Source organism: Tasmannia lanceolata, unplaced genomic scaffold, assembly GCF_043159265.1.
Source record: "Tasmannia lanceolata isolate RefF3 unplaced genomic scaffold, GAP_Taslan_0.1 ptg000019l, whole genome shotgun sequence".
NCBI lineage: Eukaryota > Viridiplantae > Streptophyta > Magnoliopsida > Canellales > Winteraceae > Tasmannia > Tasmannia lanceolata.
In genome coordinates this window covers 24,526,555-24,542,133 of record NW_027518696.1, presented here as the reverse complement: position 1 = coordinate 24,542,133, position 15,579 = coordinate 24,526,555, and the positions used below count along the sequence as shown (strand labels likewise).

General features: G+C 42.0%; 1 protein-coding gene across 1 annotated transcript in view; it reads right to left on the bottom strand.

Annotated features, from left to right (window-relative positions):
• The window catches only part of CLT1 (CRT (chloroquine-resistance transporter)-like transporter 1), a 75,898-nt gene that overhangs the window by 42,445 nt on the left and 17,874 nt on the right, over window positions 1-15,579 (bottom strand). Inside the window, exon 2 of the mRNA XM_077361898.1 lies at window positions 8,623-8,768. Within this exon, the coding sequence (XP_077218013.1) occupies window positions 8,623-8,768 (146 nt within the window). The remainder of the gene's footprint in view (window positions 1-8,622; window positions 8,769-15,579) is intronic.

The following is a 15,579-nucleotide window of genomic DNA, read 5'->3' as shown; positions in this document are numbered from 1 at the left end:
CATCTACTGCGAAGACGAATCAACAGGACAAGTATCATCCTCAGGATTTGTCTCAATTTTCTCTCTCAACATTATTCACCTTAAGTGGCAAGATTTTTAACTAATTTCTAATGGAGCAGATGAGGCGCCATTTGTTGTGGGGTCCACCCCATGTAGGCCCCACACCCACACGTCTCTTAATTAAATAAAGAGAGTCGGTGTGTTGAAAAAACGAGTGAAGAAAACGAAAAAAAATAGAGAAAAGAGAGGAGAGAAAAAGAGAAGAAAAAAAGGGTTTTTTTGCGGCATCTAGGGTTTGCTTGTGTGGCCAATCCATGACAGTGGTACAAGAAGTTCAATTCATTTATGATGGATCAAGGGTACAAAAGAACAAGTACAGATCATTGTGTGTATGTCAGAAAGTTTCCTGATGATAATTTTATTATTCTCTTGTTATATATTGATGATATGCTTATTGTTGGTCAAGATGCTAACCTGATTGGCAGGTTAAAGAAAGAGTTGAACCAAGTCTTTGACATGAAAGACTTAGGGCCTGTAAAGCAGATTTTGGGTATGGCAGTGATAGCCATAGCTGCATGTTTCTTCTATCACGCTTCAACATGAAAAGTACATTGAGAAAGTACTTGGAAGGTTCAACATGAAAAATGTCATCCCGTCAGTACTCCACTAGCTGGTCACTTCAAGTTGAGTAAGAAGTTGTCTCCAACCAGTAGTGAAGAGAAGAAAGAGATGGAGAAGATTCCCTATGCGTTAGCCGTAGGGAGCATAATGTATGCTATGGTTTGTACAAGGCCTGACATTGCATATGCGATTGGTGTGGTTAGCAGATATCTAGCAAATCCTGGCAAGCACCATTGGGAAGCTGTAAAGTGGATTTTGAGATATCTGGGAGGCACTTCGAAACATTGCTTATGTTTTGGAAACACATCACCCAAGGTAGAAGGCTATACAGATGCAGACATGGCAGGAGATATAGACAGAAGGAAGTCTACTTCAGGCTATTTGTTTACTTTTGCAGGGGGGGCCATCTCATGGCAATCAAAGCTGCAAAAATGTGCTGCACTATCGACTACAGAGGCAGAGTATATTGCTGCTACAGAAGCTTGTAAGGAAATGCTATGGCTGAAGCGTTTTCTTATAGAGTTGGGTTAGAACCAAAAGGAATACATAGTCAGATGCGACAGTCAGAGTGCCATTGGTCTGAGCAAGAATGCCACTTACCACTCCAGGACGAAGCACATTGATGTGCAGTACCATTGGATTAGAGATGTTTTGGAAAATGGGTTGATGGAGAATAGCAAGATTCACACCAATCGGAATCCATCAAACATGATGACGAAGACCGGGCCAAAGGAGAAGCATAAGCTATGCAGAGCTTTGGCAAGCATGGGTGCCACGTGAGGATCCAGTTCGGAGATCCTCCTTCATGGGGCTGGAGGGGGAGATTGTTGTCGGGTCCACCCCATGTAGGCCCCACACCCACACGTCTCTTAATTAAATAAAGAGAGTCGGTGGGTGTTGAAAATCGAGTGAAGAAAACGGAAAAAAACAAAGAAAAGAGAGGAGAGAAAAAGAGAAGAAAAAAAGGGTTTTTTTGTGGCATTTAGGGTTTGCTTGTGTGGTCAATCCTAAAGGGGTTTTGTAACCCTAATCTCCATTGAAGGTAGAAGTCTTTTCTTGGGCAAGAAGGAAGAGGGAAAAGAAGCCAAAACCTAGGGTTTTAGAGTGGTTCTTGGAGAAGAAGAAGAAGAAATCTCACGCTTGGTTCTTTGAGGTGGGAAAACATTTTCTTGCAAGGGGTTTTTGAGGTAACCCGTATTTCCTCCAAGATTTGTTTGTTAATCTTCTATTCTTGTGTATTCCTCAAGTTTTTGGGAAAACTTGGGAAGAAAGACTTTGCATTTCTCTTTTCATAGTGGATTTCTTTCGGAGTTTGTCACGTGGTTTTTCCCTTCACATAAGAGGGTTTTCCATGTTAAAATCGTGTGTTCTTGATTTGTGTGGTGGACTATTTTTTGTGCTTTGTGGTTTCTTATTCGTGGCTATTATATTTGTTGGAATATGTAACTTGCCTAAGGGCATTTAGGACTCTGTACATCCCTTTATGTTTTAGTATAAAGATATAAGTCAGGGGGAGATAACCCTAACTCATTCTATTTTCTCTGTCTAAACTTCGTCTAACATGGTATCAGAGCCTCAGGATTTTCTGATCCCTAGGGTTCTCTATCAGCCTCCATCTTCTCCGCCACCCCCACCCCTCTCGCTGCGAAACCCAACTCCGGGCCAAGTTTCATTCGAGGCATACCGGCACGCTGTCTTTTTTCCTCCTGAGAAGGAGTCGTTCCCTCCGAGCCAAAGGCACCAGGCCCAACGTCCCTCACGAGCCACGCTTCTCCTCCCCCGCGCATAGTTCCTGGTTCTGCACCACCGCGCAGCAACCCCCAAAACATTTTCCACACAGGATGGGAATTATTTTCCAAGAACGACGATTTGCACCCCCCCAATATTTTCCCACCAACTCGGAAATCTTTTTCCAGGACCGAGGATTTGCACCCCCTCAAAATTTTCCAGGAAAATATTTTCTCACCAACTTGGAAAACCTTTTCCAGGACCGAGGATCTGCACCCCCCACAAAATCACCTTCCTGGAAATAAGTTTCCAAGGGCCGTGTTTCGCCTCGCACTAGAATTTTTTTTTTTTCCAGTCCCCAATTCGTAGGTCTGTTGGTAAGCCTCACACCCCAAGTTTTTCAACCCCCATCATTTTTCCTCCCCTTCCTTTCATCCTTTGGTAAACCCTACCACTCTTTTCTCCTTGTTATTATGTGTTAGATCTTCATCTCTTACACTTACCCTACTTTGATTCTAGTTTGTCTTTGCGGCTCCCCTCTGTGCCTCATGGCTTCCCTCTTGTCAAGCTTCGTCGATGCCCGTCATTCTTGGAGCCGCGTCTAGCTTTCTTGGCGTATCCTAGTTTGCCCACCTATTTTGTTATCTCCTGTTATTCGTCTTGGTTTGGATTGTCTGTTTCTTGCTTGCTTGTTGTTATGGAGGAGGTGCTTGACAATCCTTCCACAGGAGTGGCTCCTGGTGTTCGTTCGACACCCTCTTTGGCGTCTTCTTCGTCATCATCTCTCTCTGTGGATGGATCATTCCCACATATCACTACTGTTAAGTTGGATGGGGCAAACAGCGTTACTTGGAAAGCAGCCGTCGAGAAGTATCTTTTTGCCCGTGGGAAAGCCCACGTCATTCGTCGTGATCCTCCTCCTACGACGGATCCCACCTTTGATCGATGGGAACAGGAGGATGCTCTTGTTTGTACCCTTCTGTGGCAGAGTATGGCCCCTCACGTCTCTGGGCCCTTGATGCTTCTGCCTACTGCGAAACGGATCTGGGATCAGGTTACTCTTCTTTACTCTGGCGTGGTAAACATTAGTCGGATCTGCTCTACCTATTCCGAGTGGGTGTGTTTCCGCCGTGGTGATCTTCCTCTTGCCACCCATTACAGCCAATTCGTTGGCCTCTGTCAGCAGCTTGATGTTTACATGCCGCTTACCATGGATCTCACAGAGGCTGCCCGTCAGAGGGATCAGATCCGTGTTGTGCAGTACCTTGAGAGTTTGGGTCCAGAGTACATGCATCTTCGTCAGCAGATTATCGGTTTCTGGCACTATTCCTTCCCTTACTGAGGTTTACTCCCGCGTCCAGCAGTGCTCTTCTGGTGATCCAATGATATCTGTTCCTATTGATGGTGCTGCTCTCGCGACCTATGATGGCAGTACTCGCCCGCCTAGTGGTGGAGCCTCCTCTGGTCGTGGAAGTGGCCGTCCTTTTTGCACTCACTGTCAGCACGAGGGACATTATATTGACCATTACTATACCCTGCATCCCGAGCTTCGTCAGGCACGCTCGGCTCACATGGGTGCTACTACTGCTTCGGTTTCAGATTGCGCTCCCTCTGCTTCTGTTCCTGCACCAGCTGATTCCACCTATACATTATCCCGTGCCGATTATGAGGAGTTCCAGCGTCTGCGGCTCAGTTCTCGTCCTCCCTCTGCAGGTTTCGCTCAGCCAGGTAGTTCACCCACTACCCTTCTATCTAGCTCAGGGTCATGGATCATTGACTCTGGCGCATCCAATCACCTGACTGGTAACTCTTCTCAGCTTCATTCTTTTCGCTCTTTCTCGTCTCCCTCTCAGTCTATCACCCTTGCTAATGGGTCCACTACACCTATCATTGGTGTTGGTCATATCTCCCCTCATCCTGCTCTTACCTTATCTTCTGTTTTATGTGTACCAAAATCACCATTTAGTTTACTTTCAGTTAGCTAAATTATTAAATCTCTTCACTGTTCTGTCTCATTTTTCCCAACTTACTGTTTATTTCAGGATCTCTCGACTGGGAAGACGATTGGAACGGGTCGTGAGGTAGATGGACTCTATCGTCTTGAGTGTCGGCCGCCTACTGTCTTACATAGCTCTGTGGATACATTTCAGTGGCATTGTCGCATGGGGCATCCTTCACTTCAGCGCCTGCAGCAGACTTCTCTGGTTCCCGGACCTTTTTCTAGTTTTCAGTGCGAGTCCTGTGAACTCAGGAAGCACCGTCGTGTGTCGTTTCCGTCCCGGATCATTAGTCGAGTGTCTAGTCCATTTGAATTAGTCCATTCTGATGTATGGGGACCCTCTAGGGTCGCGTCTACTACCGGCTTTCGGTATTTTATTGTGTTTATTGATGACTTCTCACGCATGACCTGGTTATATTTACTGAAGAGTCGATCCGACGTGTTCTTTGCTTTTCACACATTTCATTCTGAAATTAAGAATCAATATAATTGCAATATGAAATGTCTTCGTACTGACAATGCTAGAGAATATTTTTCTGATACTAATGGCTTTCAATCCTATCTCTCCCATCATGGGATTTTACATCAGTCTTCATGTGCGTACACCTCTCAACAGAATGGTGTTGCTGAGAGGAAACTATGTTATTTTCTTGAAGTAGGTCGCACTCTTCTTTTTCAGATGAGTGTTCCTAAGGCATACTGGAGTGATGCCCTTCTCACGGCGTGTTTCTTAGCAAATCGCCTTCCTTCCTCTGTCTTAGAGGGTGCCTCTTCTTTCGAGATTTTATCTCCTAGTAAGGAACAGTTTCCTCTGACACCTTGTGTATTTGGATGCGTTTGTTTTGTTCATCACCTTGGACCTGGCCGTGACAAACTCGATCCCCGGTCTGAGCGTTGTGTCTTTCTGGGGTATTCCCGTACGCAGAAAGGCTATCGTTGCTATAGCCCTCGTCTGCGTCACTGGTTTGTCTCAGCCGATGTTACGTTCTTTGAGTCTGAGGCATTCTTCCAACATGACGCGGCATCTTTCACCCCTTCTCTCGAGTCCGAGGTCTCGCTTCCCTTACCAGATCTACCTGCTTCTCTTCCGTCATCTCCTCTTTCCGTGCGGCCAGCTTCTGCAGCTTCTACTTCTTCTGCCATGTTGGAGAAGCCAGCTCCACCTAAAATTACACAGCAGTATCAGCGGCGCCGAGTTACAGATAGGTCTCTTCTACCTCCTCTCGCACAATCATCTTCTGAGCCGATGATCCTTCTCTCCCGCTCTCAGGTATCTTCTCTTCCGCCTTCCTCTGTTGTTTCTGATTCTCCTATTGCATCTCGTACGAGATCCCGTTCCACTGCACATCCTATTTCGAGTTTTGTTTCTTATGATAAGCTCACCAGTACCTTCCAGAGCTTTGTTTCCTCCTTGTCTTCTATGTCTTTACCACAGTCAATGGCCGAGGCTCTTGACCATCCTGGCTGGCGTGATACTATGAACCTAGAAATGGGCGCTCTTCATAGTAATGATACATGGGATCTGGTTTCTCTACCCCCTGGTGCCCGTCCTGTTGGTTGTCGGTGGGTTTTCTCCATCAAATACCTACCTGATGGTACTGTCGAGTGCTTAAAAGCACGGTTAATCGGGAAAGGATACACTCAGACTTTTGATGTTGACTACACTAAGACCTTCAGTCCCGTTGCGAAAATTCCCTCTGTCCGTGTGCTCCTGTCTCTTGCTGTTAATCATAGCTGGCCCCTTCATCAGCTGGATGTGAAGAATGCCTTCCTCCATGGCGACCTGACTGAGGAGGTGTATATGGAGCAACCACCAGGGTTTGTTGCTCAGGGGGAGACTTCCTCCTACGTGTGTCGCCTACGCAAGTCACTCTATAGCCTCAAACAATCTCCGCGTGCGTGGTTTGGGAGATTCAGTGAGGCAGTCATGCGCTTTGGCATGAAACAATGCGCAGTGGATCACTCAGTCTTCAGTTATCACTCTTCAGCTGGGTGTATTTTGTTGATAGTTTATGTGGACGGGGAACAATTCACAAGGTATACAACGTTTGAAAACCTTCTTGCAAAAGGAATTCTCTACTAAGGATTTGGGTTAGCTTAGGTATTTCTTGGGGATAGAGGTTGCTCGTTCTTCTAGAGGCTTGTTCCTATCACAGAGAAAGTATGTCTTGGACTTGCTAAAAGAAACAGGCAATCTTGGAGTTAAACCAGCTTCTGCACCCATGGATCCTAATGTGAAACTCGTTCCAGAAGAAGGAGAGTTTGGAGGATCCTGGCAGGTATCGCAGGCTTGTCGGTAACTTATATATCTCACGGTTACTCGGCCAGATATTTCATATGTTGTTGGTGTTGTCAGTCAGTATATGAGCTCTCCACATACTTCTCACTGGGCTGCGGTGACACAGATTCTCAAGTATTTGAAAGGGGCTCCAGGGAAGGGATTGATGTTCAAAAGACATGGCCATATGAAAGTTGAAGGCTTCTCTGATGCAGATTGGGCTGGATCCCCAGCAGATAGACGGTCCACCACTGGGTATTGTACATTTGTAGGTGGCAATCTTGTTTCATGGAAGAGTAAGAAGCAGGATGTTATAGCTAAGTCCAGTGCAGAGGCTGAATACAGGGCAATGGCACAAACAAGCACGGAATTTATTTGGCTACGTTCACTTCTTTCTGAAATTGACTTCATTTCATCTTCTCCTTCGCAGCTTTATTGCGACGACAAAGCTGCAATATACATTGCCAACAATCCAGTCTTCCATGAGCGCACCAAGCATATTGAAGTGGATTGTCATTTTATCAGTCAAAGAATCCAGAAAAGAGAGATTTACACTGTGTTTACTCGGTCAGGGGACCAATTAGCTGATATGTTTACAAAGTCCTTAAATAAGTCAAAATTGAGTAATATATGTAACAAGCTAGGAATGTATGATATCTACATTCCAGCTTGAGGGGGAGTGTTGGAATATGTAACTTGCCTAAGGGCATTTAGGACTTTGTACATCCCTTTATGTTTTAGTATAAAGATATGAGTCAGGGGGAGATAACCCTAACTCATTCTATTTTCTCTGTCTAAACTTCGTCTAACAATATTGATTCGCAGATAGAAGGGGGAAATTTATCCGCCGCAGTATATCCATGTTTCCACAACACCATTGGGGTGCTCCATTATACCTTGGCCACAAGCAACAGGGATGATTTTTCATTTCAAATGATGAAATTTGTCTTTAGGTGATTCAATGGAGATGACTTCGAAGTAGAAGTGCAAAAGGACTACTGAAATAATGGACAACAATGGAAAAAGGAAGGAGAGAGCATGATGAGTTTGAGACATTAGAGAAAAATTAAAGAATGTGTAAACGTGACAAAGGGACAAAGAAAGGTGTAAATGGTAGAGCATGGTAAGAAAGGAAAGAAAGTGAGAAAAAAATGTTATGCAGAGAGAGAGAGTCACAAGACTTCCGCGGGAAAAGAAGGGAGAAGAATAAGAGGATCTGGGGGAAAGAAGGGAAATATAAACTTGCTGAAACAAAGTTGATGAAGAAAAATATAGAAAAAGGGGAGGAATTTGAGTTGGAAGATTGAGAGGCTATTTAAGTTTGTTTAAAATAGGAAGTTGTCAATGAAAAGAGATAACAAAAGGAAAGAAAATGGTGTTAAAACAGAGCTAACTTAAGCCAATATGCCCAGGTTCTTTAATGAGATGCTAATGCAACACACAAGTAGAATCTAGCTGTAATCTCAACAAAAATTAGAAATGCAGATTAATAGAAAGAAAACTGATCTAGGGTTTTCCGCATGCCAACAAAAAGAATTACCACGATAGTTTCCTTCACTCTATAACCTCCACAACCAATAACATGTAACATTAAAAGTCATCCTACTCGTGTGCCTACACATGTATGCATATATATATTTATATACTTAAACTCTATCAAAGATTAATCTAACCATATCATATGTCTTTAGAGTTTAAACTAACTTTCTAGGCGGAAATTTCTTTGTAAAACAGTAAATATGCTGTATATCAAACCCAAAAGACTAATCACTAATCAAGATAAACAACTAGACTGTACATAAGATTTTAGATATTTTGGGCTGCAAAAGAAATTATACAGGAACCATTTAAGAAAAACAGAAATTATACAGGAAACCAACTATGCTCCATTCAAATCTTCTATAGCATCGAATTTTTTTTTTTGGGCATCGAAAAAATATATTCCGGCAGAAAAAGGAAATGGCAGGAAGTACCCAAGCAACGAAATATTTTGTACCTCCAGCCGCCATTCCTGATGCTGCAGCAAGAGCCTCTAAAAGACCAACAGCAAGATACCAAGTCTTCGGTAAGGAAAGCATCTCATCGGTAACAATGCCCGCATGATAGCGAAAATACAGAATAGAGAAGTATACCAACACATATCTGGGAAATAAATATGCAAGTGAGCCCAAACAGATAAAATCATGATTCAATAAACAAAGAAAATAATAGAGAGAATACTTGAGTCAATGTGTACAGAGGCAAGCTAAGCACACTTATATATTAATGCATCATATAATACAAATACATAGAGGGATATAACATCCACATCACCTGTTTTAATAGTCGCACTCCTCTCATTATTTACACTTCTACACCTAACTGTTTACAAGTTGTTACAAGTCCCAAAATGCTATCACCAGCTAATCAGAGAAGTGTTCTATAAATTGGGGAGTGGCATTATCAAAACAAACTGAAAAGATCCATATCGAAATCGGTTATGTTGACCAAGCCCCTACCTAGGGACAATCATGAGTTTTGTGGAAGCATGGCAGGCATGGGAAAGGTGAAGCCCTCCTCATGAGTCAGGAAGGGAAAAATTGTTGGGGTTCCCTCCTCATGTGGAGGTGGGGCCCACTTGGTTTGGGCCAGGAGCCCTTTGTCTCCTACTTGATTTGGGAAAAGAGATTGGTCTCTATTTGTGTGGATTAGTGGAGTGCAATAATTGAAACACATCCATTTGCTCCTTTTGAGGAGAGGGTAGTTGGTGCATTAAATGCCATTAATTGCCAACCACTTATTGTTTCTTCTTAACTAATGACAGAGAGAGAGATGGAACTGATGGGTTGTATCAACTCAATGTAAATGTTTCTTATGGTCATAAAGCTAGTTCTTCTTCTGATTATGTGGATTTGTGCTTTAATGTGATTGATCATTATATTTGGCATATGAGATTATTAGGTCATGTAAACAAAGATAAATGAAAAGAAAGTCAACAAGCTGACTAATTCCAAACATAGAAATTGAATTCCCTACATGTGACTCATGATGATCGGTCAGATGACCAGAAAGCCTTTTCCTAAAGGGGAAAAGTATAATGAACTACTTGTCAATATTCACTCATACATTTGTGGTCCTATGAACGTGAAAACAAGGACACATGGAATATTTTTATAAAATGTTGTAACATTTATTGATGATTATTCTAGATTTAGATATGTCTATCTAATACATAGAAAGTTTGATGCCCTGGACAGATTTAAAAAATATTAGAATGAAGTTGAAAACCAGTTAGGTAAATCAATTAAGATATTAAGAACTGACAGGGGTGAAGAAATCTGTTCTGACCTGTTTAATGAATTCTGTAAGGAATCTGAAAAAATACATCAAACCAGAATGCCTTACAAGTCATGGAAAAATAGTGTTGCAGAAAGAAAAAATTGGACTTTAATGGATATGGTTAGGTCGATGCTCAGTCATTCGAACCTAGGTACCTAATTTTTAGGGAAAGACCTATCCACTGCAATGTACATACTTAATAGAGTCCCAACTAAATCAACACATTATGAACTTTGGACTGGAATGAAACAAAACTTAAGTAACTTGAACGTTTGGGGCTCAGCTGCCCATGTGTTGATACCTACTCAGACTAGAAACAAACTTAGTGATAAAACTATAAAATGTACCTCCATAAGTTACCATGAAAATTCTAAGGGTTATAGGTTTATGATCTATAGTTTAGATGGATCAGTGAGAGTTATAGAAAGTAGATAGCCCACTTTCTAGAAGAGCCCTTGAATACAAGAAACCCTAATAAGTTAATAGAATTATTTAAAATAACTAAAGAAAAGGATTTAGTTAATAAAGAAATTGAAACTTTCTTAAGTGTACCTCAACCTGAAACATCTAGCGTTGAAAGAGTTGGACAAAATTTTGAGGGATTTTTTACAAGCCTTCATCAGTTCTGTTAGACGCACCTCATTAAGGGTATTTTGGTAAGTATAATATATATATATATATATATATATATATATATATATATATATATATATATATCTGTGTGTGTGTGTGTGTTTTCGTGTGGAGAGGGCTTTAACTCTCTCACGCTTTCTCTGTCTCTCTTTCTCTTCCATCATGTAGTCATCTAACATGGTATCAGAGCTTCAAGGTAAGACCGAGTCTCTCATCCTTGAAGAAACCTAAGCCTAACCCACTCTTCTTAATCGCACCCCTCGCACCTCTAGCGGCCTCAACCCTAACCCTAACCCACTCACACCCTACTCACACCGCCTCTTCTCAATCACACCCCTTGCTGCCTCAACCCTAACCCTAACAAACACCCCTCTCCTCAATCCTACCCTTAACTTGCTTCTTCCAATCGCACGATCCAACCATATTTTTTTGTGTTTTGCACCATCCAACCATATTTTAAACCCCACGATTTTGTCAAGTTCTTCTCAAATCGGTCCCTAAATCTTCTTTTCTTCTCAAATCAATCCATAAATCCTATCCTCTTCAAGTTCTAAACTTGTTTCTTCTATTTTTCTTTGTTACATCGTTGGTACCAGGACGTTGGTTGGTGGTTCTACTCCCTTTCTTCTATGTTTTTGGGATATCCTTGCCCCTTATTTGTCCTGGAACCTCGTCTTGGTGTCTTTAACAATGATTTGTTGGCGTCTTTACTTGTGATTATCCGCAGTGCATTTATTGGATATAAGTGCATTCCAGATGTTAGATGAAATGTCTGAGAGAATTTTGTGTTTGCTTTGGGAGTGATCGGTTGTGCATCGTTACTTATGTTGTTGGTGGCGATTGGTATGTAGTTGGTACTGGTAGTGACATCATCTGTTGGGTCTTCCGTTGGTGATCTCGCGGTGGATCTATGTTGATCTGTTGTTGGTGATTTGATTTTATGGCCTTGGTGGTTCATTGCTTCTACGCTTAGCTGTGAGTGGTGCTTGGTTGTTGGTGTCGGCGGTGGATTGGTTGATGATTGTTGATAGTGGTGTTGGTTCTTTGTGATTGTTGGGTGGTTATGATTATTTGTGGTGATTGTTGGTGGTGGTGTTGGTTGTGGATTTGTTGGTGATTGTTGGTGTTTGTGGATTGGTTGATACTTGTTGATGATCGTCGGTGGTGTTGGTTCTTGGTGGTCGTTAGTTGGTTGTGATTATTGTTGGTCTTGTTGGTGATGGAGATTTTTTTTCTAACTATTGGTTAGTGGTTGGTGGTGATTATTGTCGTGGTTGTTGGTGGTGGTGGTGTTGCTCACTGTTGCCAGCTCGTTGGTTGCCAATTGTTCTGTCCTTGATAATTATTGGTTGTTTGATGATGTTCTTTGCGACTTGGCGCTTTATGGCATTCCTATTGTTCGTGTATTGATATTGGGCTGATAGTGTTGCCTTCGCGCGTGTATTGGAGATTGTTTGCTGTTAGTTGTTCTTGGCATTCTTGTGGTTGTCGACGGTTGTTGTTATGGATCGTGGCTGTGGTCATGATTCAGGGGGAGTTCATGATCGTGGGTCTCAATATTGTACCCACTGTCGTATCGATGGCCACAGTGTTGACTACTGTTATGATTTACATCTGGAGCTTCGCCCATACCGCTCTACTACCTCTTATGTTCCCTTGCTCTTGTTTCACCTGCTACATCGGGTGCTACATACTCTATGCTTGTCAATTGTGCTAAATATGAGGGGCTTATCCGCCTACGTGATCGAGGAAAGCAGCCCACTGCCACATTTGCCCAGCCAGGTAGTTCATCTTATTTTATATCTGGATATACTTTTGGATCATGACTCATTGATTCAGGAGTATCTCATCACATGACTAGTAATTTTAATCTCCTTACTTCTTTCCAGTCCACCCCTTCTAGTGCCCCCCATTCTATTAAATTAGCAGATGGAACTACATCAACTGTCTCTGGGGTTGGTGTAGTCTCCATCTCTAATGGCCTTTGTTTATCTTATGCTCATTATGTTCCTTCATTTCCTCTTAGTCTATTGTCCGTGCGTCAATTGACAAAAACTCTAAACTGCTCTGTTTCTTTCTTGCCTTACTATTGCACCTTTCAGAATCTGAAGACTGGACGAGGATTGCTTTGGGTCATGAGATTGGTGGCTTATACTATCTTGATTCGAGCCCAACTGGTGCTTCTCTTCATACTTTTGTTGATGCTTATCAATGGCATTGTCATTTGAGCCACCCTCATGCTGAGAAGCTTCGAAAATCTCCTTTTATTACTAGTTCTATTGAGTCATTTTCTTGTGAGTCTTATGTGTTGGAAAAGCACCATCGAGTGTCTTTTCCTTCACGTGGTATTCGTCGTTCATCGAGTCCTTTTGAACTTGTTCATTCCAACGCATGGGGTCTTTCACGTACTGTCTCTTTACATGGTTTTCGATATTTTTTTATATTTGTGGATGATTTCTCGCATGCCACATGGTTGTTTCTACTTAAGGATCATTCTGAAGTTTTTAATACATTCATCGTTTTTACTTTGAAATTGCTAATCAATTTAAATGTTCTATTTCTTGCTTACGCACTGATAATGCCAAAGAATATTTCTCTACGTGTAATGGTTTTCAGCAATTTCTTGAGTCATGTGGCATCATCCATAAATCTTCCTTTGCTTATAACTCACAGCAAAATGGTGTCGCTGAGAGGAAGATATGATACTTATTGGATATGACCTGCACTATCATGTTTTAGATGCGTGTTCTCAAGTGTTATTGGGGAGATGCAGCTCTTACGGGTTGCTTTCTAGGGAATCGTCTTCCCTCTTCTATCTTGTCTGGCCAGACACCATTTTATGTCTTGTATCCTTTAAGTGATCCTTTTCCATTGATCCCTCGTGCCTTTGGGTGTACCTGTTTTATCCACAACCTAGCTCCTGATTGTCACAAATTGGACCTCAATTGGAAAATGTATCTTTTTGGGTTACTCTCGTACTCAAAATGAATACAACTATTATAGCTCGGCTACGGAAAACCTTTATTTTTGCAAATGTCACATTCTTTGAGGATACCTACTATTTTTCTAATCCGTCTTTGAGTCCTGTTGAGGTAGCTACTTTGTTTTTTCTGCTGTCGTCGAGCCCTGTAGAGCCCCCTATAGTGACCCCTTCAGCAACAATTGATACAGAGAATCCAGCAGACATTTCTACATCTGCGCTGAAAGTGACCACTCGAAGCCCACGACAGGTTGTTCTTCCTACAGGCAAGCCATCATCTCCAACTGATGATCCTCATCCTCAGTTGGATAAATTTCCATAAGGTAATCCTCTTCATGTGTCTAATTCGCCTATTGCTTCTCACACTCGATCTCACACTACTGCCCATCAAATATCATAGCTTTTTCTTATGAACGTTTGTCGCCTTCATTTCATTCATTTGTTTCTTGTATTTCTTATGTTTCTTTGCCTAAGACAGTTTGACGTTCTTGCTCATCCTGGTTAGCGGGGTGCAATGGATGCCGAGATGGCTGCACTCAATTCAAATAAACGGGCAACTTGTTCCTCTTCCATCTAAGGCACAGCCTGTTCGGTGTCAATGGGTCTTTGCTATTAAATACCTTCCAGATGGGACCATTGAGCGACTCAAAGCACGTATTATGTTAAGAGATACACTCAGACATTTGGGGTCGATTATCAGGAAACATTCTCACCTATGGCCAAGATACCTTCTGTACATGTTCTCATATCTATTGATGTTAATCGTGGTTGGCCATTATACCAGTTGGAAGTGAAGAATGCTTTCCTTCATGGCGATCTGGTTGAAGTATGGAGCAACCTGCTTGGTATGTTGCTCAGGGGAGATGTGTTCCTTTGTTTGCCGCCTTCGGAAAGCAATTTATGGGCTGAAACAATCTCCGAGGGCATAGTTTGGGAGATTCAGTGATGCAATTCTGCGATTTGGCATGAAACAGTGCGCGGTTGATCACTCTCTTTTCACCTATCAGTCAACGGTAGGGAATATCATCTAAATAGTTTATGTGGATGATATTGTGATTACGGGAAATGACCAAGCTGGTATACGGAGATTAAAGACTTTCCTCCAAGGAGAGTTTTCCGCCAAAGATTTGGGATTCCTTAGATATTTTCTTAGCATCGAGGTTGTTGAATAACATGTATTAGGGTAGTTTAGTCATTAGGTGTATCTTACAGGGTATTGTTGTCATTGTACATCACTTGCCCTATATGGGCCTATATATACAACATATCCATGAGGAGCTCCCTAGTGGAGACTCTCCATCCTTCACCCCTCTTCTTCTTCCTCTCATCTAACCCTAGCTCCATTTCTAACATGATATCAGAGCAAAGATCCTTTTGGAAGGGGTAGAAAGAAAGAAGAAGAGTCTATCAACTCCACGCCATTCTCTCTCTATCATCTCTCGTATCTCTCTTTGCCTTTATGCGCAAGGTGTTGTTTCCTCATTTGTTTTTCCGAAGATCTCTCCTCAAATCTCCCTAATCTTTCTCTCTCGGTATTCTTTCTCTTTCTCACAACTCTCTCTCACACATATCTCTTTTTTTCCATTTTCTTGTTTTTAGTGTTCTCATAAATCACAAACAAAAAAAATATCCTAAAATCTCTCCCCTAAATCTCTCAAAAATATCTCTTTCCTTTCTTTTTGGTTCTCCATCCCAAAATCTCATTCTTCTCTAAGTCCATACCCTTGTTGGGTTCTTTCTAGTTTATTTCACCCCTCTTTATGTTTTAAATCCTTTCTTTCTTTCATGTTTTGAGTCTCTTCCCCCACCCTCTCCATCCCAATCTTTGTCCTTTCTCCTCTAGATTCGTTGTCTTTTATGTCTTTTGCGTTGTTCTTCAAGGTTCCACCAAGTGTTTGGTGAAATGTCCAAAAGAGATTTGGTGCCTTGGACGTCTTCTTTTTCGTTTCAAGTTGAAGGCTTTTGGCTTCAACTTGAGGAGAAGTGTTATCTAGTGTTGTCATATCTTTCTTTCCATTGTTT